Below are 27,874 nucleotides of genomic sequence, written 5' to 3'. Positions count from 1 at the left end.
ATGGCAGTAAAAGAGTGAAAGTTCAGTTAGGATGACGAGTTATACATTTTCCAGTAAATGGCAACACAGACTCTGAAATTCAATTCAAAGGATTTCAAACGTCATTGCCCTACGTCCTTATGTAAACATGTATCCGTGTTTCTACACAACTCGTGTAACAAGTCGATTCTAGGTCTTTTTTGTCTGCTTATTAAACGTTAAAACAGTATGTAGCCTACTGGTAGATTTTACACTAAGGTGTCACGTGCTTAACAAAAGAAAATTAGTTTGTCAATCTGACACACTCAACTCTTGTAAAGTTACAGTGTTGTCCAAATGAACACAGAAGTGTATTTAATTTGCATGATAATGAATAATGTTACTGGTATTTTATCTAAAACACTTGTTAAAATTGTACATGTAGTAGATGCAGTAAATTTCTGTAATTGGCTCTTGGTGGAAATAAATAATATACCCTAGCTTTATTTCTACTGCACCTTTCAGCATTTAAGCAAAAAGTTCTTAACAAATTAATATGAAATCTAGACAAATGAATAACAAAAACAACATAAACAAACATGAATTCATATATATATATAGTCTTAATATTCAATGGGGATATTAAATGGGCAGGGTCATTGTTACCCACCTGCCTGATTTCTGCCTCCATTAAGAAAGGTTTACTGTACTGACACAAGCAACACAACACATTGCGCCTGGTGCCTCGGGTATTGCAGTGTCTAGCCACTGTATGGCTGCTCAAGCACCATGGATAGCACTGGCCTTCTACCAACAGGGTGTTATGCTGGGTCAAATTTACAGAAGAAAAGTGGTGACCACAGATGCATCCAATACAGTTTGGGGCACGGTGTGCGATGGACACCCGACTTTCGGCACCTGGACAGGTGCGAAACGTGCGTGGCACATCAACCGCCTAGAACTACTGGCTGTCTTTCTAGCTTTGAGAGCTTTTCATTCCATCACTGTGAATCACCACGTTCTGATTCGTTCGGACAACACAACACAACAGTAGTGGCATACATAAATCACCAGGGCAGAATTCGATCACCACAATTAATTATCATGACACAACGCCTCCTCCAATGGAGCGGGCCTCATGTCCTCTCATTGAGTGCAACACATGTCCCGGGCCATCTGAATTATGGAGTGGATCTGTTGTCACGCCAGGGAGCATTACCAGGGAAATGGAGACTTCATCCTCAGACAGTGATGAGGATTTGAGAAATATTCGGCAAAGCGGAAGTCAACCTTTCGCCTTCGCGGAGAATGGCAACTGTCTCCTTTGGTACTCCATGTCCCAAGCCCCGCTGCGTTTGGACGTGCTAACTCACTAATGGCTGGCGAAACGCAAGGTGCGCCTCCTTCATTCTGTCATCAACAGGTCCGAGTGGATATGGAAACACTTCTGTTAATTGCACAGAAATGGCTCAAGGTTTATGTAGGGACTATCTCAGCATACCACGCCCTGGAGGCTGGCTCTTCGATAGGCAGACATAATCTAGTCATGAAGTTCCTTAGGCATAATCTATGCTGCTATGTTACTAATTTGGGACTTAAATCTGGTGCTGAAGGCACACACAAACTCCCCGTTACATTGGAATCTGTTGAGCTGCAGATACTTTCCTTAAAAACTGCACTCATATTGGCTTTGCTTCATTTAAACGGGTGGGTGACATGCAGGTGCTGTAGACAGCTTATGACAGCTTATGCCTGGAGTTAGGTCCAGATCTGTCAAAAGCCACCGTTAAACCTAGAAAAGACTACATGCCTAAGGTTTTATCAATGGGTGGGTGACATGCAGGCGCTGTAGACTGACAGCTTATGCCTGGAGTTAGGTCCAGATCTGTTAAAAGCCACCATTAAACCTAGAAAAGGCTACGTGCCTAAGGTTTTATCAACGCCCTTCAGGGCCCTTATTAGGGTTGGGCTACCGACTATAATCAACACAGCCACCTAATAAAATGCAGTTGAACTGCCCCTTTAAAAGTCATAAGTACTCCCATAAGAAATAAAACCTACTTTTCCAACCATGTTGTGAGAGGGTTAATAAACCACACTGTGTGTATCTATATGGTTCATATAGATCCCAAACTACATTAGTTTCCATCTAGCGTCCGCCATGTGGGACTATTCATATACGCTTAAATATGACTTATGAGTCATCGGCCTGTGAACTGTGACTCCTTATGAACATCTCTATTTAGTGTTATAACTCTGGGAGTGTGATGTCATGGGGCATGATGGGATATCGTTCCCCATAGTGCTTACAGCAATGTCTCGTTCCCTTCATCTCAGGGAACCGAGGTTACATGTGTAACCGGAGACGTTTTCCTGCTAAGGAAAGCCCCATTCTTATTGTGCTGCTGTCACTTTAAGAGATGATGTAATGTGTTAAGTTTGTTTTAGCTCTCCAGCTGATCAGCCCGAAGAAGCACTGCTCGGTGCGGGAGACTCTCTCGGAGGATGGAGTTCTTCATAGGAAACCCCTTTTCTACACCCGTGGGTCAGCTTATAGGTGAGTATCACTCTGTACGCGATTAATGAATCAAACGAACGCGTTACCGCGAGCATCAATTCAGCACACTTGAACTTGAAGTATACTTGAACTTGATGTTTTGGATACGACTAAGTAATATTTACATCGAATTGAACAAACCTGCCTTTATATTTGTGGACTTATTTATTTACAAGAAAAATGTGAACACGACGTATGCATCATTTAATCAATAATGACAGCAAAGGATACGATTAAATTGGATTGACATCTCGTTCGTGCAATCCAAGATCGAAGGCGGGCTCAAAGGCCCCTTACCGTACTCATGATTGGACTAATTGCGTGTCAATCAAACGCTATCTACAAATAGTAATAAAGGAAGGCGGGACCAGAGGTTTGTTAGGAAGTTATGTACCTTAATAACGAATACAGCTACTTTATATGTACTTAGAATTTAACAGATGTTCCTTTATATTTATTGCTAATTTACTTAGAGGATAAATATGAACCTGTATACATAATTTTATTAAATATGACGGCAAAGGCGCGATTAAATTTGAGTGACACCTCGTTCGTTCAATCAAATGTCGAAGGCGGGCTCAAATTCCCTTACCGTACTCATGATTGGAGTAAATGCGTGTCAATCAATCGCTATCGTCAAATAGTAATAAAGGAAGGCGGGACAAGGGGTTTGTTAGGAAGTTTCAGGTCTCAATGCACCCTAATAACGTTGTGACCCTTTTTGTTTGTTTGTTTTGTTTTTTTGCTTATTTAGAAAAGGACTATTTAAACTAGATTAAGCCCAGTAAAACTCATTCCAGAACACACTTGTTTTCGCTCAGAAACGCACTATTGAGGACATTTTCCGTCGCTTTCAAGTGGCGTCTTCTTTGTTTTCTTAATAGTGTTATTGCAACTAAAATCTCATCTAAATAGGCCGCACGCAGCAATTAGTTTGGGAGGGACTGGGACTGTTTGCCCCAGCTAAACACCCTTATTATGACAAACATCTAAAATCATTTACACAATGTTCTGCTCATTCCAGATTGCTATCCCTACTGCTTTCGATAAACATAAGTTTATTTAGCCTGAATAAACTTACAAGGACTAGTTCTGTCATTATTGACTCACCCTCATGTCGCTCAGCCACATGCAGATATTTTGAACGGTTGAGTAAATAATCATATCATTTTTTTGTGTGTGTGTGAACTATTCCTTTATAACAAAAGTTATTAGTCACATTATACAATGACACAGGCAGTGTAATGATGGGACTTGCCCTTTTATACTGTTGAAAAGCCTGTTTTCCCTGCCCAGATGCCGAGCATTGTAAACAAAAACAGCAAGTCGTGTAAAAGTCAGTCATGTTAATCACAGCGAGTCTTAACAAGTGTACCAAAGCTGTACCAAAGTTACAAATGTTGGTGGGATTTCTGTAATCCATAATAAATTACTGTAATTATAAGAATTCTACGGTGGTGTTATTAATATTATGTCAACATAAGTTCAGTGCTTGTAACTCAACATTATTGTTGTGGAGACATAAACCACACCGCTAATGGGTAAGATAGCAATGACAGCCAAATCAGTGCTTTTGTTTGTACACTAGGTGTATGTGATTGTATGTTGTTTGAATACCAAAAGTAAGATCATTCTAAAGTTAATGATGTGTTTACAAATGATTATAGTGATAAGGAACAGTACTTGTTTATTGCAAGCCCTTTTGACATTTAATCGTGCAAATTGGAATTTTTCACTAGTTAAACGACCATGAGCCCACTGTGGGAAAGGCGCTGAATTTTTTAAAACGTATTATTTTTATAATTAGTTAAAATGCTAATAATTGTTATCGGGAATAGTATTACTACCAGGGGCGTTTCTAGGACTTGAGGAGGTTCGGGGCTTAGCGGGAGCAGGGGGGGGGGCTCATGTAGCAATATTATTGCATAGCCTACATTTAAAATTACATTCAGGGCTACAGTCAAAACATTCGGGGCTGAAGCCCCAAAAATGACCTGGTGACGCCGATGATTACTACTATTGAAAGTGGCAATTTTTAGATTTTGCTCTTGTAAAATGTTATTTAAAATGACATCATTACTCAACAAACTATTGAGGGCATTTTCCATCGCTTTCAAGTGGCGTCGTCTTTGTTTTCTTAATATTGTTATTGCAACTAAAATCTCATTTAAACAGGCCGCACGCAGCAATTAGTTAGGGAGGGAATCGGGGATATCACGGAAATAATTCTTGATGTCAAAAATGGAATTTCAACTAGTAAATTTTTTTTCTTTTTAAAAGCAGAATTTTTGATACCTGTAACTGCAATTTCACAATGATATGTCATTCACTCTTATTCAAAAAAGCAATAACAATAATGCTGTCAATAAGTACTTACTAGTACACATCCATTCCTGATGTCAACAAATGAATTCCAACTGTTGAAAACGCAAATTTTTCATACCTGTAAATGTATGTCAGCATGTTAGATTTGGTATTTCAAATATTTGGAAATTGATTTCAGATGTCAATACTTTAGAGTATTTAGAGATATATTAAAAGATCTTTCTTACTAGTTACAATCACATTACAGAAATCTGATGTTAACATTGTCACGAGTGAAAGACAAATTAAATTAAAGTGTATTTATTTCAGCCTGAAATTATTTATTAAAAAATATATTGTTTTTAGTAGTAAAAAAGTACATAGCTGATATGTGTTTTTGGAATTTAAAATAGTAAGAAATAAATTATCTGTAATTGTGTTTTTAACATTTTGAGTAAATGACAGATCATTGTGAAATTCTATTTGTGAAAATGCTCCAGGGCGTGCTGAGTGACTCCAGTCAGGCTTCCTAAGCAACCAATTGGCCCGGTTGCTAGGAAGGGTAGAGTCACGTTGGGGTAACCTCCTCGTGGTCGCTGTAATGTGGTTCTCGCTCTCGGTGGGGCGCGTGGTGAGTTGTGCGTGGGCCTCCATATGCGCTAGGTCTCCGCGGTAACACGCTCAACAAGCCACGTGATAAGATGCGCGGGTTGAATGTCTCAGATGTGGAGGCAACTGAGATTTGTCATCAGGCGAGTCACTACACCACAACGAGGACTTAGAGCGCATTGGGAATTGGGCATGCCAAATTGAGGAGAAAAGGAGAGAAAATCCCCCCCCCCAAAAAAAAAATAAAATAGTGAAAATGCAGTTACAGTTATCAGAAATTATGGCTTTTACTAGTTAAAGTTCCATTTTTGATGTCAAGAATTTTTAAGGAATTTCCACGAGTAATAACATAATTTTTTATATCAAGAATTAACATTTTTACTAGTGCAAACCTAATCACTTGAATAAAAAAAATAGCATTTTCACTAGCAGTAATTACATTGCTGATTTTATGTATTAACGTTTTAACTTGTGAAAATTGAATTTTGAAAACTGTAGATATCTATCATTTATATCCTGTACATAATTAAATGTCAAAAAGGCTTGCAATACTTCTAAGCTTGCCACAGTGGTTCATAAAGCTACATGAATATTTGCCCATCCTACAGGCCATATAGATGTTCGCCTAGGGCCCCAGCATTGATGTGGGGGCCCCAAAATAGCGCATTTCTATGAACAACATGGAAAAACAACACATTAAGTCTAAGATGAACTCAAAATGGGGTGCTATATCATGAAAAGGTTTACCGTTAAATGTTAAAGTCTCTGTATACATAAGTACATATGAGGTATCATTTGAAAGCTTAGAATCTGAACTTTTCAGAGATAACCATCACTTCTGCATTTTTGTTACATAAAAGAACAAAATAAGGCCTAAAATCATTCGCATTGAAAATTAGTAATGAGGTAGAAATATTTATTTAAAAATAAAAGTCCTTCACATAGCACATAAATGGAGAATTCATATATCAAATATCTCTCATTCTCAAGAATGTGTCTGTACAGTTTATTTTGTTCCCCTAATACCACAGTTCAAAGACTTTCAAAAGAATTGCAAAAATTAATATGATTTCTTAGTCATCAAAAACAAATAGTTTCTTTTATGCTCTGATAACTGCTGATGTAAGCCCCAAATAGCTAAAAACTTTGTATCTGCTCTAACTTTAGGAAGTTCTCTAAAAAATGAGCCATTGTTTATTTGTTTGTGAGCTTGCTTGGCTGAATAATCAAATGTTATATCTTAAATGTCCAGAACAAAATATGCCATCCAGAAGGAAAAGCATGCTAAACAAATCATCAGAAAATATGGTTTCGACTATTGATGGTAAAATATTTTATATCATCGCAAAGGGGAGGATTTCAGCTTTCTAATGACACATATATTGAGCTTCTAGTCCACTCAGAGGCTACAGTATTCAATGAAACAACAAGGGTGGTGCTTGAACTGAAAATTAGACTGAACGTCTATGGACGAGCACATCTGTGAGGGCCAAAATGCATTAGAGACCCACCTACATTTCAGATCTGTATATTGTGATGGAATGTAATTTGAGAATTATTTTTGCAATTAGCCCTGAATATCTTTATTAGCCTATTTGTTTTGGGGTAGATCTGTGTTTCTCCATTTTGTTCAGGTGTGAATAAGCAAAGATATGGATGTCATCGCCATTATTTTCTACCAGTGTCATTGCATTCTTTGAAAAAATAGCCCTTTTTGTGTGTCTGATTGTTGTTTGGTCTCTCGCTCAGAACATGCCACCAGTTCTTCTCTCCCATCAGAAGACTGGGGCCTCAACATGGAGATCTGCGATATAGTCAACGAAACAGAGGATGGGTATGTATGCTGAGGGCCGATGTGTGTTTATACAGCCATGGCAATCGAATGTATTGAATTATTGTATTAGATAACAAAATATCAAACGAACTGGCATCTGCAAACAATTTACTTTGCCTACTTTTAATCAACCGTTCCCAAGGTAATTTTAGTGAATCTATATATGAACATGTTCCACTAGCATTTGACAACCAGATAAGTGTTCAAATACTTTTTCTACTTCATTTTGAGCATTCTTTTGCCTTGTAAATTAAAACCTAACAAATATCTTTTTGATACAGTTTTTACTTGAAAAATGTTCTTTCACATTTTGTCTAATGCAATATGGCATTCAATACATTTAAGTGTAGATTAAGTGTCCAAATACTATTTAGGGGATACTGTAAATCTAAATATCGATTTATGCAACTTTTGATTTTGTTTTGAGCTTCTAGTTTGTATAACATTTCAACTTTCTTGTTGCTATTCTGTTTGTAGGCCTAAAGATGCAGTCAGAGCAATAAAGAAGAGGATTTTGGGAAATAGGAATTTTAAAGAGGTTATGCTAGCTTTGAGTGTAAGTGTCAAACCTATTGTCAACATCACCAATTCCATATCTATCTTGTTACATAATTGTAAAAGCACATATTACATTTGTTAAAGCTGAAGTGTAATTTATTCTATGTTGAAATAATTTCTCCTATCCCAGTGTAATATGTAGAGACTACTATAAGTGAGCCATTCACAGGTTAATTTCCATAAAAGTGTAAAGACAATCAAAACATTGCTCTATTTGTTTGAGCATCCTGACCAGTCTGACACAGCAACATTGGCTCAACCAGTGGTGTGCATTTGGGGCAGGACTATCTGTTTGTACAAACAATGAAAGCAAGGCAAGGCTTTGGAGTATTATGCAAGTCCATCCTTACATTAACCCTTTGGTTTTGCTGCAGGTACTGGAGGCCTGTGTTAAGAACTGCGGCCACAAATTTCACGTCTACATTTCCACCAGAGACTTTGTGGAAAATGTTTTAGTCCAGACCCTCCTGCCTAAAAACAATCCTCCAATGATTCTTCAGGACAGAGTGCTGAGCATGATACAGGTCCAAAAAACAAATAAGTCCTTTTGTCAGGTCAACTGGTGCTCAGAATAAACATATTTTATGTGGTTTATATTTTTGCCTGTATGCTGATGTGTGGAGTATTCAGACAAAGCACAGGGTGTGTCTGTTGTCTAATTCTATCTTGTGCTCTCACTAGGCATGGTCTGATGCCTTTCGTAGTTGTCCAGATCTGACGGGTGTTGTGACCGTGTATGAGGATCTCAGGAGGAAAGGCGTGGAGTTTCCCATGACAGAACTGAATGGATATTCGCCTATTCACACTCCTGAAAGGGTACTTGTGCACATTCAAATACACATGAACCAATAATGTTTGATTCATTGTTTTTAGAGCAATAGACTGCAACAGTCTGGTTCCGGAAGAAAAATCCCATTCAGTTTCTCCATAGGCAAACTGACTTTAAACAATATCTTATAAAACTTTAAAGACAGACATACAGTGAGCTCTGAGGTTGTTAATTGATGGTATATGCTTCTGTTGAAGCCATCAGTCTGCGTCATTTCAACTTCATTTTTTAAACTGTGTTTAATACCGTAATTTCTGGTGAAGAACTACACTACCCATGATCCTAAAAGAGAAAATCAACAAACCACAGCAAAAGAGCTCTGAAGTGATCGCCCACTTCCATGACACACTGCAGTTTACACAATCAATTTGGTCTCCATACGCTCCCCATCTCAAACAACTTTAAATCAATAGTTTTATGTTTTTCTATCGTTTGTAATTCGATTACGTCATTTGCAGTGCTTCATGGGATTGTAGCTCATTGTCTCATGAAAGATGTTAAGTACACAGTCTTGTACCTTTGTCTTTTTGTCCAATTTTCATATACTGCTTCAAGTCATGTTTAAATTTACCTCAGATTTGGTTGTTTTGGTTCATGACTTAGAACTCTTTCATGAAGGATTTCATTAAAACCCTATGGAAAAAATGAAAGGGGAAAATATGTACAAAAACCAAAACAGCTAAAAAAGTTGGCGGGCACTCTTTTGAGTAATTGTGTCAATGTTCACCTTTGAATGACAGTAAAGACCATCACAAATATGTAACATGGTAACCATAATTTCAACCAAAATACCATGAATATTACAATTATTGTCTACTGTAAAACAATAATAAATAAAAATGGATTTCCTTCAGATAACAGTGGTAGCTAATACCAAATGATCACAGTTTTATTGTAGTAACAACTAAACTTACATTTGAGTAGTGAAAGCCTGTGAAAATTCACTGCCACAATGCTAGCGTGTTCTGGATGGTTTCTAGGTAGTTGCTTACAGGGCCAAATAGGGTTTTCATCACTTCTCGTTAAGCGATTACAGGATGCTTGAGCATTTTGAGCGCTTCAGAACCGGACGTTAGTCCCCATAGACCTAAGTCGAAAGAGCCCAGCCCCAAGTTTGTATGATATTTTGATCCCTAGATACAGTATAGCTCTAGTTTATTGGCTGTGTTATTGTCTGGCAGATAAACATCATAAATCTGATCACTTAGAAAAGTATGCATGTGAAAATCGGAAACAGTAGGTTTTAGGCGCTGTCACACAAACCTATGCACGGCGAAATACCGTGGGCTAAAACGGTGTGGGGGGATGCTGAGCGTATGTGAAATCACCAAAAAAATAACTGCCAAGCAGCCTCTTTTTGTTGCTGCTCTTCTTCCTCTGGCAGAGTGAAGTTCAAAAGAAACTCACAGCTAAAATTATATCCTTGTCATTGTCTGAAAGTTCACCGCAAATTTTACCAAACTTGAACTCCATGCTTAGCCACCGGAAGTCCATCACGTGAAATTCATGATCAGCGCGGATTCCCAATCAGATGACTGTATTTTGCATGCAGAATTTCGCCATGCAAAGGTATGTGTGACTGTGCCTTTACTTTTTATCCGCTTAAATCAATCTGTGCTTACTGAAATTCGAAACACTGCCCCCAGTGGCCAAAGTGGAATGTGTTGTTGGGCTTATGGGTACACTTGAGCTCAATTTTCAGGTGTAATGTCCACGGAGGGGTGCCAAAAGCATGTTGTTTTCAGCTGTACTGGCAGTAATACTTTAAAGAGCAAACCCAACCCAAACCTAAATCTAACCATCAATGGTGTAAAAATGTAATGTTAGAGAGAAAAACGCAACATCGATTACTTCCAGGTGTCAACGCGGGATCCGAACACGGGTCTTCGACGCGTCTGACGCAATACTCTTCCGGTTATGCCACAGGGGAAGGTAAACACTCCGGAGCCGATGCAGAAATGTCTGATGGGAGATGGCACTTTTTAGAGTGTCAGCATAACGTTACCAATCATAGAGTATTAGAACTCTCGGAAACAACATGCCGACTTCCCATGTGATCATGTTGAAAAAGTACGTTCTTTAGGTATACAGGTGAGTAGTATCAATACATTCCCGGACATACTTCATCTTGGAACATGGGCATTGTTTTGTGACCCAAATATATGACTTAGTAACAACAACCGCAAAAATTATGTACTCAAACAAGCACAATTTAAGCACAAGGAACAACTTTCTTGAGCCGCTCGACTCACCGTTTTTTTTAATTATTTTTTTTATCCAGTGTCCAGTCGATTTGCACTTCAGAATCTTGCCCAAATTTGTAGGTCACTTCCCACCTAGTCTTTTATGAATACTGAGGATTCAGACACTCTACTTCACTGGCATACTGTTTTTGGCATACTATTTAGTAGGGAAGTATGCATATTCAGACCCAGCCTTATTGTTGGCGGTTGGTTTAAATCCTTAACTCTAACTATGAGCAATAATAATAGTGGTTCTTGCAAGGGCAACCACTAATAAATGTAGTAACTATGGTATTGTGGTGGCAAACAAAACTATCTTTATAGATTCACTCAAGAGTGCTTGTATGAAATATGATTTATGTCTTTGTCCCCTGCTTTGGTTTTATTTATTAATTTATGAATGATTGACTCCAACAGAGCATTGACACCATGTCTCCGGTAACAGCACATGCAGAACAGCACTCAGTCAAAGCCACACAGCCACAGAATACAGAGACTACCCTCACATTGTCACCTCAACAGGTAAAACACACACAGTATTGCAGACTAAAGGGTGTGTAGGGCTGTAACATTTTGGATTTAAGGTATGAACAACATGCCTTTGGCTAACCAGACCAAAAAAAGAGAAACCAGTCAGAGGGCGTTGATGTTGCAAATTAAAATTTTAACTTGCATAATATAGAATTTTATTGTGGAACTGTGAAAATTTAGACTTGCACTTGAATAAATTGCAAAAACATTCTGATCTAAAGGCTTATGCTTAAATACTTGAAATTAGTTTAGTAGACAAACAAAACTAATTTCAAAGTTTTGATTAGTAGAACATACTTCCATTTGTGTCATTTTATAGTTTTGATGACTTAAATGTGGAAAATGGCAAAAATATAGAATGAGTAGGTGTGTCCAAATTTTGACTAATAGTTTAGGTCTGAGAAGTGGTATTTACCATTTATTGTTGATTGGTACTGATGGATTCAACAAGTGGCTGTGTTTCAGAGTAAGCAGTTGAAGGCCGAACTGGAGGTGGTACAAAATAATCTTTCGGTGATGTCAGATATGATGTCACAGATGGAACCCGGAAGCGTTCAGCAGTCCGACACAGAACTGCTGCAGGTTGGAATCGCACCCCCCAACATGTGTACACAAACACACACTATCTTTCTACAGAACGTACACCCATATTTGTTTTTAAAGAGACAGTTGACCCAAAAATGAAAATGCTGTCATCATTTTCTAACCCTCATGCTGTTCCAAACCCATATGACTTTCTTTTTCCATGGAACACAAAAGTAGACTATTCACTTTCATTTAGGGCTGTCAATCGATTACAATTTTTAATCAAATAAATTGCATGATGTGCTGACTAAATAATAGAATTAATCACAATTAATCCCACATCAATATTTACTGAGAAATGCCCCCAAATAAAGGTAATTTAGATTATAATATTTCAAATAAAAATAATATATGTAATAAATATTATAATTCAGAATTCAAATACATTGTATATACTGTATGTATTAGTGCTGTCAGTCAGTAAAAAAAATTTAATCACGATTGATCACATAATTTTTTGTAGTTAATTGCAATTAATCGCATATTTTGTAAGTGCCGAAATTTGACACAGTATATACATCTTTTCCTGTCAAAATGATTTATTTCAATCTTAGGGAAGAAAACAAAACAATATGTAACAATATAATACTTTATTAACATTTTCCAAACAAAGCCTTCCACAGTATTAAGATAGAAATGCACTAAAATTGCATAAATTCAAGTAACATTAAATGTTTCCCAAAGTCTAAGTGGGAGTTTGAATAGGCTGAAAAATACTTGATTTCTATCACAAGTATCCCACCTGGGCTTGTTTTGTATATCTAATAGTGTTAGAGGTCTTTTCTCCATCATTTTATCACTGACAGGAGAGCGCTGTTGTGTATGTGTGTTGTGAAGTGAAGACTACGGGTACACACATTACAAAGGTTCCGCCCTTCACACCAGTTTTTATGCTGTATTAACGGTAAATGCTTTAATCGCAATTAATAAAAAATAACGCGTTAAACCTTTTAAAATTATCACATGCATTAACTCGTTAATACTTACAGCTCTAATGTATATACAGGTGCATCTCAATAAATTAGAATGTCGTGGAAAAGTTCACTGATTTCAGTAATTCAACTCAAATTGTGAAACTCGTGTATTAAATAAATTCAATGCACACAGACTGAAGTAGTTTAAGTCTTTGGTTCTTTTAATTGTGATGATTTTGGCTCACATTTAACAAAAACCCACCAATTCACTATCTCAAAAAATTAGAATATGGTGACATGCCAATCAGCTAATCAACTCAAAACACCTGCAAAGGTTTCCTGAGCCTTCAAAATGGTCTCTCAGTTTGGTTCACTAGGCTACACAATCATGGGGAAGACTGCTGATCTGACAGTTGTCCAGAAGACAATCATTGACACCCTTCACAAGGAGGGTAAGCCACAAACATTCATTGCCAAAGAAGCTGGCTATTCACAGAGTGCTGTATCCAAGCATGTTAACAGAAAGTTGAGTGGAAGGAAAAAAGTGTGGAAGAAAAAGATGCACAACCAACCGAGAGAACCGCAGCCTTATGATTGTCAAGCAAAATCGATTCAAGAATTTGGGTGAACTTCATATGGAATGGACTAAGGCTGGGGTCAAGGCATCAAGAGCCACCACACACAGACATGTCAAGGAATTTGGCTACAGTTGTTGTATTCCTCTTGTAAAGCCACTCCTGAACCACAGACAACGTCAGAGGCATCTTACCTGGGCTAAGGAGAAGAAGAACTGGACTGTTGCCCAGTGGTCCAAAGTCCTCTTTTCAGATGAGAGCAAGTTTTGTATTTCATTTGGAAACCAAGGTCCTAGAGTCTGGAGGAAGGGTGGAGAAGCTCATAGCCCAAGTTGCTTGAAGTCCAGTGTTAAGTTTCCACAGTCTGTGATGATTTGGGGTGCAATGTCATCTGCTGGTGTTGGTCCATTGTGTTTTTTGAAAACCAAAGTCACTGCACCCGTTTACCAAGAAATTTTGGAGCACTTCAGGCTTCCTTCTGCTGACCAGCTTTTTAAAGATGCTGATTTCATTTTCCAGCAGGATTTGGCACCTACCCACACTGCCAAAAGCACCAAAAGTTGGTTAAATGACCATGGTGTTGGTGTGCTTGACTGGCCAGCAAACTCACCAGACCTGAACCCCATAGAGAATCTATGGGGTATTGTCAAGAGGAAAATGAGAAACAAGAGACCAAAAAATGCAGATGAGCTGAAGGCCACTGTCAAAGAAACCTGGGCTTCCATACCACCTCAGCAGTGCCACAAACTGATCACCTCCATGCCACGCCGAATTGAGGCAGTAATTAAAGCAAAAGGAGCCCCTACCAAGTATTGAGTACATATACAGTAAATGAACATACTTTCCAGAAGGCCAACAATTCACTAAAAATGTTTTTTTTATTGGTCTTATGATGTATTCTAATTTTTTGAGATAGTGAATTGGTGGGTTTTTGTTAAATGTGAGCCAAAATCATCACAATTAAAAGAACCAAAGACTTAAACTACTTCAGTCTGTGTGCATTGAATTTATTTAATACACGAGTTTCACAATTTGAGTTGAATTACTGAAATAAATGAACTTTTCCACGACATTCTAATTTATTGAGATGCACCTGTATATTGTGGCAACAAAAAGTGGCTTTAGAGTAAATATTGTTTGTTCCATCTTATTGAACATAACCCAATTATTGGCCTACTTCCATCTGCTGTATTTTTTATTGATGGTCTATGTACTCATGCATCAGACTGATGCTTTTGGAACATCTGACTTTGGTTGTGTCACATCTCACTAGTTTTCAGCACCTCTAGTCATATTTTTTTGGATGATATGTAAATAAACAGTTTGAAACGTTGAAAAACGCATCTCAAGATCCCTGCATTCTTTGAGTGAAAAAGCATGTCTGTGAAGGCTCTGCTGCCTGTTACACTCATTGGTCAAGCTTGAATTGCACTGATGGTTGGACCATTCCTTATTACAGAATTTAAGTACAGGTCATGGGCATGATTAACTGCGTTAATGTTTTTATATCGTTAATGAAAGTGCATGGTGACTGAGGTTAATATTCTGCCTTACATCTACTTTTGTGTTCAGCCTAAGAAAGAAAGTCATGCGGGTTTGGAACAGTATGAGTGTGAGTAAATAATGACAGAATTTTCATTTTTGGGTGAATTATCCCTTTAACGAAATGATGATATTCAATCCATAAATGTAACAAATTGTTGCATACAGCTGTCCTTTTTTCTCTCTACTCACCTTCTCTCTTCTGGTCAGTAGCAGCTCTACTCCATGTGCAAAGATATGCAAGGCCGAATGGTGGACCTCATACCCAGACTGACCGATGAAAAACTTACAGAGCACTTACTGATGGTCAATGATGATATGAACACTACCTTTGCACAATATCACAGGTTAGAGTCAAAATCATCTCTTTGATGGTCTAATGCCATGATGAATCACATGAAACCTACAGTGCATCCGGAAAGTATTCACAGCGCTTCACTTTTTCCACATTTTGTTATGTTACAGCCTTATTCCAAAATGGATTAAATTCATTATTTTCCTCAAAATTCTACAAACAATACCCCATAATGACAACATGAAATTAGTTTGTTTGAAATCTTTGCAAATGTATTAAAAATAAAAAAAAACAGAAAAAATCACATGTACATAAGTATTCACAGCCTTTGCCATGACACTCAAAATTGAGCTCAGGTGCATCCTGTTTCCACTGATCATCCTTGAGATGTTTCTATAACTTGATTGGAGTCCACCTGTGGTAAATTCAGTTGATTGGACATGATTTGGAAAGGCACACACCTGTCTATATAAGGTCCCACAGTTAACAGTGCATGTCAGTGCACAAACCAAGCCATGAAGTCCAAGGAACTGTCTGTAGATTTCCGAGACAGGATTGTATCGAGGCACAGATCTGGGGAAGGGTACAGAAAAATTTCTGCAGCATTGAAAGTCCCAATGAGCACAGTGGCCTCCATCATCCGTAAATGGAAGAAGTTTGGAACCACTAAGACTCTTCCTAGAGCTGGCCGCCTGGCCAAACTGAGCGATCGGGGGAGAAGGGCCTTAGTCAGGGAGGTGACCAAGAACCCGATGGTCACTCTGACAGAGCTCCAGCATTTCTCTGTGGAGAGAGGAAAACCTTCCAGAAGAACAACCATCTCTGCAGCACTCCACCAATCAGGCCTGTATGGTAGAGTGGCCAGACGGAAGCCACTCCTCAGTAAAAGCCACATGACAGCCCGCCTGGAGTTTGTCAAAAGGCACCTGAAGGACTCTCGGACCATGAGAAACAAAGATTGAACTCTTTGGCCTGAATGGCAAGTGTCATGTCTGGAGGAAACCAGGCGCCGCTCATCACCTGGCCAATACCATCCCTACAGTGAAGCATGGTGGTGGCAGCATCATGCTGTGGGGATGTTTTTCAGCGGCAGGAATTGGGAGACTAGTCAGGATCGAGGGAAAGATGAATGCAGCAATGTACAGAGACATCCTTGATGAAAACCTGCTCCAGAGCGCTCTGGACCTCAGACTGGGGCGAAGGTTCATCTTCCAACAGGACAACGACCCTAAGCACACAGCCAAGATAACAAAGGAGTAGCTACGGGACAACTCTGTGAATGTCCTTGAGTGGCCCAGCCAGAGCCCAGACTTGAACCCGATTGAACATCTCTGGAGAGATCTGAAAATGGCTGTGCACCGACGCTCCCCATCCAACCTGATGGAGCTTGAGAGGTCCTGCAAAGAAGAATGGGAGAAACTGACCAAAAATAGGTGTGCCAAGCTTGTAGCATCATACTCAAAAAGACTTGAGGCTGTAATTGGTGCCAAAGGTGCTTCAACAAAGTATTGAGCAAAGGCTGTGAATACTTATGTACATGTGATTTTATTTTTATTTTTATTATTATTTATTATTATTTTTTTTTTAATACATTTGCAAAGATTTCAAACAAACTTCTTTCATGTTGTCATTATGGGGTATTGTTTGTAGAATTTTGAAGAAAATAATTAATTTAATCCATTTTGGAATAAGGCTGTAACTTAACAAAATGTGGAAAAAGTGAAGCGCTGTGAATACTTTACGGATGCACTGTACATGTGTTGTGAGCGTCAGTGAATACTTTGTGTGTAAATGCTCATTTAATTAATGCACAAGGGAACCTACAAGGCATACATGTCTTGTAAAAAAAGGGTGAATTAATGTGCACAGTTTTTACCCCTTATTCACCATAACATAATATACTGTATGGTGTAAATTTTATTTTGAATAAAGTAAACAATCAATAAATAAACAATAATTTGTAAGGGGTCATTTCATGCATTTTTTTTTTATGGATAAAGACAAATATTAGGAAACATCAGATCTATGACAGGAGAGCTAATTTATAATAATGTCACAGCACTGAGATGTCAAACAACTTACATAAGATTAATTTAAATACTTGTCTCACTAGTGTTACCCAACTTCTCTCTTGTTTAGATTTGAAAGACATCTCAACAGACAGAGCAATGCAGAATCTGTAAGAATGCATATATTTAATGTTAAATACACTATAATGATCAATGGTTGGTTCTTTACTTGATTCATTTATGCTGTATACTGTATGTGCATTACATTTCATTGTTTTACTTCAGAGCCCAGCTTACGCAAACCTCATTGACTTGGGTGCTGCTTTGGAATCTCCTAACCAGTCTAAGGCAGCATATACTGCTCATAGTGCAATTAGCCAATCAACAGTCAACACACTGTCCAATCAGATGGCAGGGTTGAGTAAGTGTCACTTTTCCTTATTTTTTTATCATTTCTGCTCAAGTTTTATTCAAATATTAATATTCGTAGCTAATAATATTTAATTGTGATTTTATAATTTGCTACAGGCACAAAGGAAGATGACTTCAAAGTTAATAAAAGCAGCTCGTTGCAAAAAAGGTAATAGTCCTATAAAGGCAGCATATACTGTATGTGTCATTGTTAAAATGAATGGGAAATAGTAACAGGGATACATTTTAGAAAGTGCCTTTAAAATCCCTCCTATTCTCTTAAGCAACTGTACCTTCTTTTTATCCTTCGGTTCATTTTTGTCCCGTATTGAAAACCATAACTTCTTGATTAGCCTCATGCAACCCCGCGTCCACATGCGTGGATGTTGTATTTTGGCTTCGCTATATGCAACGCATCATTTAAATTCATTTAAACCGACTGAATACTGTTCACAACACTCTAGACTGTCATTTTAGGGTTAAACTTCTGCCGCACTGAGTCATATGACACAGCAACAAGAAGTTGATTTCCGTGAAGCGCTTTTATGTGTGCAAAGAAAACAAAAGTGTCTTTTGGTAAGAAACCTCTTTAAATATTTTAATTGAAACCTGTTTGGGTGTAAAAAGTAGCGTCTCTAGTTTGTTTTGATATGCCAGTTTAAAAAATGTATTCATTTTTTTCACAGAAGCGCACTGATAAACATGATGTCCACAAGGATTTTGGGACATTATTTGCTCAAAAGTAGAAAAATAATTCATGAGAAATTAATGTTTTGAATAACTTTCAACATTAACACATCTGTGGGTCATTTCACTTCATTTTAATTTATATTTTGTTCTATTTTATTTTATCACTGTACAATATGGTTCTATTCATTAACATTAGTAAATGCATTCCTATATTCATTGTGCATTTTCACATCGAGAATCAATGGGTTCATCCAAAAGCTGAAAAATTTTGCTTTCAGAGGCTTTATATGGAGTTAGGATGAAAATAAGGTGCTTTTCGTACTGTTCTGAGACCAGTGCAGACAGACAGCACACTGGAGGTTAAGTCATTCACTACATAGGGAGCAAGGGGACATCCTTTAGCTTTCTATGCAGCTGTAAGGGGGGTTCGAGGAAAGGAGGCGGCGAGAACCGGCTTGACAACTTAAATAATAATTTAATGAACAACTTAAACAAAAACACACAACCATAAACACACACAGTACAGCTGCCTGTAATTCTCTCTCTCTCGAACTGTTGTCCCCGGCCGCCTTTATCCCTCGCGCACCCCATCAGGCTGATTGGGGACCGGGCGTGCGTCATTCCAACCCGGCCCCGCCCTCCTCGGCTCTACAGCAGCTAAGTGCATTCACTCCTAAAATCTGTCCAAAAGTTCAGTTTCAGGCTGCAGATGATGTTTGGATGACTCAACATGTTTGGCAGACATGGGACCATGGTTTATTTTAACATGGTTGGCAGTAATTGGATGATGCTGGCCATTACTTTGAATCAGAATTAATTATGCAAATTATGTAATGTCTGTAACGTCTCAAAAACATGAATAACCAGCAGTCCTAGAAACATAAACAAATCTGACTTTCTGTTATTTTAAATTTCACAGCTTGCTCCTGCTGTCCACATATGTTGCCATCAACTTTTGTTAAAGTTTTTGCATGTTTATTTGGTGCTACTAGTTACAAATCAAAAAGGGAAAATGAAAATGCACACAGCAGTCACACTCGGGTCTCAGGTGGTTAGTGTACAACGGGAATAAAGACCCCCCTTAATGATAATCAGTTTAATTGAGGTCCCAAAGTGTATAATGATAGGGAAAAAAGATTAGAAATTAAAGAAATTAAAATGGCCTTTTCCATTAGTCAAATAGGCCCACTTTACACGTCCATTGCAACAAATCCATTCCTTCCTAGTAATGTCAAACAATTTGTTGCAGTGTTACAGAGGTTTAGGAAGGTGCTGAAATAGTTCTTTGGGGAGGCCTTTAGCCCCATTGTACCCTATAAAACCATGTAAGTAAACATATTTCCTAACATATTTCCTGTTAGAACTCCTCAAAACATGTTGCCTGCATGTTTTGAGGAGCTTTACTGAACGTTCTTTGGGATACTCTCTTTGTGTGTGTGAACACGTGCATGTGTGCACATACCCCGTTTGATAGGAAAGTATGCAATTTGTGGGAAAGATGCAATACCCAGTAGAACAGGTGGGGGAGCTAGAGAACAGTATGGGGCTAACAGCTTAATTGGAGAACATTTTAAGGTCATGTTTTATTCGAAGATGTTCAAAAAACGATTTAAAGCTGGATAACATCCAGAAAGTCCGAAGTTGAAAGGTCACAACTGGTTCTTCCCATACGGGTCAAAATAGACCGGTAAAGACAATGGAAGGAACAATTTGTTTTTGAATTGTTATTTCTCTTAAACAGTTATATACAAAAATACATTTTCTTTTTCATTGTATTTTTTTATGGTCTTGACAAAGTCACATCATTTGGTTCCATTCCCAAAAACAATGCAGTATTTATAATGTGCCCTTTACCTGTCCCATGTCACAAATTACCCTTAGACAATAGAAGGGCTAATAAAGTTTTTGTGTGATTTGTTGACAGTCCAGAAAACTCTTCAGCACTTGGGGGACTGGCTACTACACTAAGAAAGCAACAGGATATTGGAGCGGTAAGCATTTCTGAATTATTTAATCCTAAAAGAAGGATATCATGTTTGAAATGGAGCTTGCTAATGACATCTATTTGTATTTCGAGAGAACAACATCCATTATGTGTGTATGTCCTTTGGAACAGCATTTAGTATGTGTTTGTACATGTGTTAAATATTTATAAAGGTTGTCTGTCTATGTTAAGGATGAAACTGTAGACTCCACCTCCCTCAGCAGCTCACCTCAATTTCTTTGGATGGTTGAAAAGGGAATGGTGGGTCTGAATGGCTGATGAGATAGTTTGCATTGTGACGTGCCATTGGCTGAGTTTATGAATTTTCAAATCTGCATTTTGTTTCCATCAGAATGTGAATCATTTTTTATTCCTTGGTGAATGCTGTGACATTCCTCTTTCTTTGTGTTGCCCTGTTGCCTGCATGTTTTGAGGAGCTTTACTGAACGTTCTTTGGGACGGTTTGGTGTTTATTTTAGTGGTTCTCAACTGGTTTAGCTTCAGGACCCAGATTTTACATTGGATTTTACATCAAGTGGCAACCCAACACAGAACCACAATTGTAATTGTAGTAATTGTGTCAATTTAATGTTAACTCTAAAATAAAATAAAAATAAAAATGTTCCTAAAATCAAACATTGAAATGTATTACTATTATATTAAATAAAAATAATTACATTTATAACTAAATTAAAATTAAAATCTTTAGGCAATAATTCACTGCACAGGAAACATTGTGGCTGGTACAAACTATGTTTAAACTCTGTTTATTGTAGTCTGGCTCGTATTTATTTCTGTCTTTTTACCTTGCCCTCGAATCTTTGAAAATCCTCGAAAACCATAAACAAAGCTATGCATGTCAGGCAACCTGTCCATGTTGCCATCTACCTAATTTAGCTGGATTCTACCAAGTGACAGATTTAATTTGCACCAAAAAGGAACAGCAAAACGCCTCCCTTTTAAAAGTTACTACAGTGGCAAGAAAAAGTATGTGAAGCTTTTGGAATTAGTCTTTATTGAACACATCCCATTAAACATTCACAGTGCTGTGGAAAAAGTAAGTAAACCTCTAGGCTAATGACATCACCAAAAGCTAATTAGTCAGGAGTTGGCAAACCGGGCATCCAATTAATGAATCGAGATTGGAGGTGTGGGTTAAAGCTGCCTAGACTTATAAAAAGCACTCAAACATTTTGAGTTTGCTATTTAAAAGAAGCATCTGCTGATGTGGTGCATTCCTCACAAAAAAGAGATCTCAGAAGACCTACAATCAAGAATTGTTGCTTTTTATCTTGAAGAGCTTAGATATTCATCTGTCCACAGTTAGACAAATTGTCTATAAATGGAGATGATTAAGTACTGTGGCTACTCTCCCGTCCAGCCAATATGACTCAAAGGTCACACCGCACAATGCTCAACAAGGTAAAAAGAACCCTAGAGTGACAGATAAAGACTTGAAGGAATCATTGGAACTGGTTAACATCTCTGTTCATGAGTCTACTATAGAGAAAACATTAAGCAGGCATGGTGTCCATGGCAGGACACCACGAAGGAAGCCGCTGCTTTCCAACAAAAATATTGCTGTGCCCCTGACATTTGGGTGGGTGTGTCAGGGTGACTGAGTGCCATCTGAAGCTCAGTAGAAGTTGGGTGATGCAGCAGGACAATGACTTGAAACATCAAAGTAAATCCACTACAGAATGGCTTTAAAAAAAAAAAAGAATATCCATCTTTTGGAGTGGCCCAGTCAGAGCCCAGACTTTAACCCAATAGAGATTCTGTGGAATGACCTGAAAAGAGCCGTTCACACCAGACATCCTAAGAATATGGCTGAGCTGAAGCAGTTCTGTAAGGAGGAATGGTCCAAAATTCCTTCTGAACGTTGTGCAGGTCTAATCTGCTGCTACCAGAAACACTTGGTTGAGGTTATTATATTAAGTACGATAGACTAGTTATTAAGGGTGTGTTTAACGGGATGTGATCAATAAAGACATAAAAAAGATTATAATTGTTTGTGTGTTGTTAGCTTAAGCACATTGTCTTTGTCTATTTGATGAAGATGAGATCACATTTTATGACCAATTAATGTAGAAAACCATCTAATTCCAAAGGGTTCATAAACTTTTTTTTTTTGCCACTGTATTTATTTTGCTATGCATGATTATATACTCAGTTGCATTTTTGAAATTTGCATTTATCTTTTTTTTTTTCTTTTGACTGATTTTTGTGTTGCTACCCACCAGTTGAGAACCTCTGGTTTAGTTTTCTCAGGTCTGGATCCTTACAGCCTTATTTTACAGAGCTACCTACTTTCAAACCTCAAGGCCTTTCTCTGATCTCATGAGTAATAACAAACTAACAGGTGGGGTTTGGAACTGGTAGTTGTGCTTCACTAAAAAACATTTGTAAACTAACGTGTTTCTTCTGCTGTCAGATCCCAGTCGATCAGAGTGAAGTGATGGATGATATTGAGCAATGGCTTGACGTGGATGATGTGAGTTACTCAATAAAATGCAACAGTCTAGTTCCAGAAGCAAAAATCCCATTCATTTTTTTCCTTTGGGGAATTTATTTTTAACGATAGCGATTTAAGTCAGCAAATTTAAATTTTGATTGCATGTTGTCTTTAAACACTGAGTATTCTTTAATGGTTCCCACTTTATATTAGGTATCTTTAACTACCATGTACTAACATTAAAATTAATGCAATACAATGCACTTATTGTGTAACTACATGCTGTTCTGCAAAATTATCACAAGATTCACATTTGTTGCTACTGAGGTTGAGGTTGAATCAAATGCGCAAAAGTACATGGTCGTTAAAGACACCTAATATTATGTGGGTCCGGTTAATGTATTAGAATTAAGTGAACTGTAACATTTGCATATGGCTGATTTTTACAAAGTGGAAGCATTAACATTTAATAAATGTGTTTCTTGTTTGTTCTGCCTTTGTGATGCAGGAAGATGACTCTGAGGGAGTGACAAGTGAAGGTACAACTCCTCTAGTTACAGAATTTTAGCCTCTTCAGCTGTGCTGCATTTTTGGTTGCCACCTGCAATTTTCACACAAATTTAAAAGCTCACAATTAACACATACTGTGGACTAATTGCCAAAAATTTGTTTAATTTTTTAGAACTAGGAAGTACCTCTATCACCTTCCGTCACAAAATGTGATCTGAAATGAAGGTGGCGCTCTAACGCATTTTAGCCCTCAAAGATGTGCTCGTCCACAGACATTCAGTCTAATTTTCAGTTCGTGCACCACCTCCATTGTTTCGTCGAATATCTTGGCCTCTGAGTGGACTAGAAATTCAATCTAGGCGTCATTAGAAAGCTGAGATCCGCCCCTTTGCTCCATTATATCATCAATAGTCAATAACATATATTTCCAATGACTTGTTTAGCATGCTTTTTGCTCTGGACATCTAAAATATAACACTGGATTATTTACACAAGCAAGCTCACAGAAAAGTAAAAAATGGCTCATTTTTAGAAAACCACCGTAGGTAAGAGCAGATATAAAGTTTTTAGCTATTTGGGGCTTACAGCAGCAGTGATCGGCACATAAATGAGACGTTTGTATTTGATGTCTTACAGAAATCATATTTCACTATGTGATTCTTTTAAAAATCTTTCAAACTGTGGTATTACGGCAACAAAATAAACTGTACAGTCAATGAGATATAATAAGTGCTATTTGAAAGACTTTTATATTCATATTAATATTTCTACCACATGAACTTTAGGTGGTGCTTTTTTCGACGGGGAAGTTTTCAGGCCTTATTTTGTTATTTTATGTAACATAAATGCAGAAGTGATTCTAACTGAACATTTTACGCGTAAACTTTTGTCATGACATGGCGCCCGCTTTTGGACCCGCCAGAGGGTCCACAGAGCTGAAGAGGTCATTCAGTGATGGTTCAAAAGAAAACTCCATAGTTTTGCTATAAATAACTTAGCATATACTCTAAGATTACATTCACACATTTACTAAGTTCTTCTTCTGCACACAAGTGGCTAACTTACCAAAATCTGTGAGAGACATCTACATCTGAAAATCTCAATCTCTCTCTCTCTCTCTCTCTCTCTCTCTCTCTCTCTTTTAGAGTTTGACAAGTTTCTTGCAGAAAGAGCAAAAGCAGCTGATCGTCTTCCGTCAGTAACGACATCTCCACATGACCCCAGCCGTTCGCAACCATAGCTCTGTACTGGATTTACATCTCTAGAACAACAATTAACCTGTTAACATTGTCCAATATTGTATATCGCACATATTTTCCGTTCACATCCATTTGCTTACTTATCAGTTTGTTTATAGTATTTTTGGTTCATCCCCTAACCATGTTCTGTCTCTTTATCAAACTAATATTACACTAGTTATGATTTTGCACATGTATCTTATGAAATGTGTTTTATAACTAGACACTAATTGCTGTGGTACCGAAAACACTTAAAATAATGGAGAATGGCCCTCATGGTGAAGAATGAAGAACTTATTATTGATCTTTATTAAAGATCTTGATTGGTGAGCTTTAAGGGGTAGTTCAACCAAAAATGTAAATTCTCTCATTGTTTACTCACCCTCATGCCATCCCAGATGTGTATGACTTTCTTTCTTCTGCTGAACAGAAATGAAGATTTTTAGAAGAATATTTCAGCTCTGTTGGTCCATACAATGCAGGTGAATGGTGGCCAGAAATGTGAAGCTCCAAAAGCACATAAAGACAGCATAATCCAGTGGTTAAATCCATGTCTTCAGTAGTGATGTGATAGGTGTGGGTGAAAAACAGATAAATATTGAAGTACTTTACTATAAATCTCCACTTTCTGGTTCTTGTTTTGTGTTTGCCGTTTTGCATTATTTGTGCATATTGCCACATACAGGGCGGGGAGGAGAATGTATAGTAAAAAAGCACTTAAATATTGATGTTTCTCACCCACACTTATGTTGCTTCTGAAGACATGGATTCAACCACTGGAGTCTTATGGATTTCTTTTATGCTGTCTTTATATGCTTTTTGGACCTTCAAAGTGCTGGTCACCATTCACCTGCATTGTATGGACCAACAGATCTGAAATATTCTTCTAAACATCATCATTTGTGTTCTGCAGAAGAAGAAAAAAGTTGTTCACATCTGTGATGGCATGAGGGTGAGTAAATGAGAGAATTTTCATTTTTAGGTGCACTATCCCTTTAAAGCTGTTGTATTTATTTACACTAAATTTATTACGGTTTTGAATGAGGTGGTTTAACAGTGAGAAAAGTGTGAAATGTAATGTTCTTAGGTTACATATTTTTTGCAGGCTACTGACAGGAGTAATGTTTGTGTTTGTAATAATTCTTTAAAACCCCTTAACAATTCATTCAAGGGGTTATGTTACAGTAAAATAAAGGTTATTTGGAAGGGGGGGGGGGGGAAGCATCTCTTATTAGGGATACAATGCACAAAGTAAATAAGTAATGTATTATGTAAGTTATTCTATTAAAATGTATTTTCAGCAAAGGCCTATTGACAGTGTTGAAGACATGAAGCCCATTTGCATGTGTCGCCTTCTAGTGCAATACTTCATTAATGCAACTACACATGCATCGACATGCATAAAAATGCTGCAACTATCATTTCTTTTATACCACACTCTACCCACCATTTATACACTCTGAAAGGTAAGTGTGCACGAACAGAAGTGCCCTATGTTTTACTGTGTGCGGTGGGGCAAGTGGCAAACTATTGGGCTACATTTTACAGGACACAGAAGTTACTTTTTTTGAGAAACGTCGAGCACTTTAACATCGACTGCCAACTGAATAGTTTACAGTATAACCTCCTTTACAAATAATAATTGAGACGGTGAAATTATGGCTCACGTGACAAATGTAGATCTATTTTTAAAAAACGATTTCCAATGTTCCAAATTAAGCCCTATATAAATTCACTATTTGGGGAAATCCCACTTAAAAGTACCTTCAAATTACTTTTTTCAGGAAGTCAATCATGTACTGTAGATACAGCCAGTAATCTATTTATCTGTCATTACACTCAAGCTTCAGTTATTACAAATCTGATTTTCTTTTCAGGAAAGAGAGAATTTGATGACATAGCCTTCTCCATGGGTTTTCAAACTGGTCCAGGGACCCACAGGGGGGTGCTAGGGGGTCTGCAAAACAATTCAGAGAAAAGGTGTAAAAATGTTGACACAGTTTAATTCAGAAATAACTAGTTTAATCAGGATTATTTTAATGTATTGACAGACATAGTAATAAATAATAAGCCATGTAATTGCATATATGTTATGGAAATAAAATCTTATTTGTAATAAATAAGGGTTGTAATTCACTATTCTCTGTAAAGCTGCTTTAAAACAATATTTATTGTGTACTTTAAAACATTTCTTTATAAAGTGCTTTGCACAGTAAATATAAATATTTAAAATTAAATATTATTTTTATTACAACATTTTTTAGATTACTCCAGCATTAGAAAGATGATCAACTTAAGAAGTAAATATTTTCCAGATAATATTTACATTTCTTTAGGCTTTAGTTCAATGACAATATCAAAGCCAATTATTTAATTTAGCAAACAAGAAGTCTTTATAATATCATGTTTACTACTCTTACACAGGGGGTCCTTGGCATCAAAAAAGTTTAAACCCCCCTGGCCTACTCAATAGCTCCTAGAACAGCACTGTTTGACAAAGTAAAAATGCTAAGTTCACTAAATAGCTCTTTGTGTGTTTTGAGCAGATGTGTAGCTATGCTTTATTTACTTTACATTGTATTGTGTGTGAGATTTACTTGGGTAGTGTGAGAAAGAGCATGAAAGCGTGTCTCCAGTATGTGGCTACCTAATATTTAATAAATTGCTATCTAAATTCTGTAGCCCTAAAGAGTAATTGCTTTAAAAACTAAATATCAGCAAACTAACATAACCCATGTTTACTCACCTTTGAGGCTGTATTCAAAGCTCTTAAACAAAAAAGTGAAGATATATAACTTTACATAACTCATTGTCATTGCTGGCCATTTAAAAGTAATTGTTCACCCCAAAAATGAAAATTCTCTCATTATTCACTCACCCCCATGCCATCCCAGATGTGTATGACTTTCTTTCTTCTGCAGAACACAAATGAGGATTTTTAGAAGAATGTCTCAGCTCTGTAGGTCCATACAATACAAGTGAATGGTGACCAAAACTTTGAAGCTCCAAAAAATACATAAAAGCAGCATAAACGTAATCCATACGACTCCAGTGGTTAAATCTATGTCTTCTGAAGTGATATGATAAGTGTTGTTGAGAAACCGATCTATATTTAACCCTTATGTTCTGTTGAGATTTGCTTCACTTCCTCGTTGTTTGGGATCACTGTTACCCCAATGATTAAAGTGTGAAAATGATAATTATAATTATGAAATAAACCTTTTTTTCCTGCTTAAATGTTCC

At 37.4% G+C, this 27,874-nt stretch overlaps 1 protein-coding gene across 4 annotated transcripts; it reads left to right on the top strand.

Annotated features, from left to right (window-relative positions):
* Positions 1-2,350: 2,350 nt before the first annotated feature.
* On the top strand, positions 2,351-27,874 carry LOC127452067 (target of Myb1 membrane trafficking protein-like). Of its 4 annotated transcripts, XR_007899195.1 has the most exons (17): positions 2,351-2,515; positions 7,178-7,262; positions 7,740-7,818; positions 8,195-8,344; positions 8,502-8,636; positions 11,310-11,414; positions 11,889-12,005; positions 15,253-15,386; positions 17,474-17,513; positions 17,629-17,764; positions 17,872-17,923; positions 20,369-20,435; positions 20,621-20,689; positions 22,863-22,922; positions 23,392-23,422; positions 24,539-26,097; positions 26,509-27,874. XR_007899195.1 is itself a non-coding variant. In XM_051717239.1 (16 exons), the coding sequence occupies exons 1-16, from the start codon at positions 2,464-2,466 to the stop codon at positions 24,631-24,633; spliced, it is 1,407 nt and encodes a 468-aa protein (XP_051573199.1). In that variant the 5' UTR covers positions 2,351-2,463; the 3' UTR covers positions 24,634-27,874. The 4 variants fall into 4 exon arrangements, 2 of the variants coding, with proteins under 2 accessions (XP_051573199.1, XP_051573201.1); XM_051717239.1 differs by having other exon boundaries at positions 24,539-27,874; XM_051717241.1 differs by lacking the exon at positions 20,621-20,689 and having other exon boundaries at positions 2,352-2,515; positions 24,539-27,874.

This window comes from Myxocyprinus asiaticus, chromosome 14 (assembly GCF_019703515.2).
Source record: "Myxocyprinus asiaticus isolate MX2 ecotype Aquarium Trade chromosome 14, UBuf_Myxa_2, whole genome shotgun sequence".
NCBI classification, from domain to species: Eukaryota; Metazoa; Chordata; class Actinopteri; order Cypriniformes; family Catostomidae; genus Myxocyprinus; species Myxocyprinus asiaticus.
This window is presented reverse-complemented; position numbering and strand designations above follow the sequence as displayed.

Excerpts from the sequence above, each read along its gene's own strand:
- LOC127452067 (XM_051717239.1), top strand. The coding sequence starts at position 2,464 with ATGGAGTTCTTCATAGGAAACCCCTTTTCTACACCCGTGGGTCAGCTT. Across the intron at positions 7,819-8,194 it reads AGGTTATGCTAGCTTTGAGT|GTACTGGAGGCCTGTGTTAA; the intron begins GTAAGTGTCAAA and ends GTTTTGCTGCAG. Across the intron at positions 11,415-11,888 it reads TCACATTGTCACCTCAACAG|AGTAAGCAGTTGAAGGCCGA; the intron begins GTAAAACACACA and ends GCTGTGTTTCAG.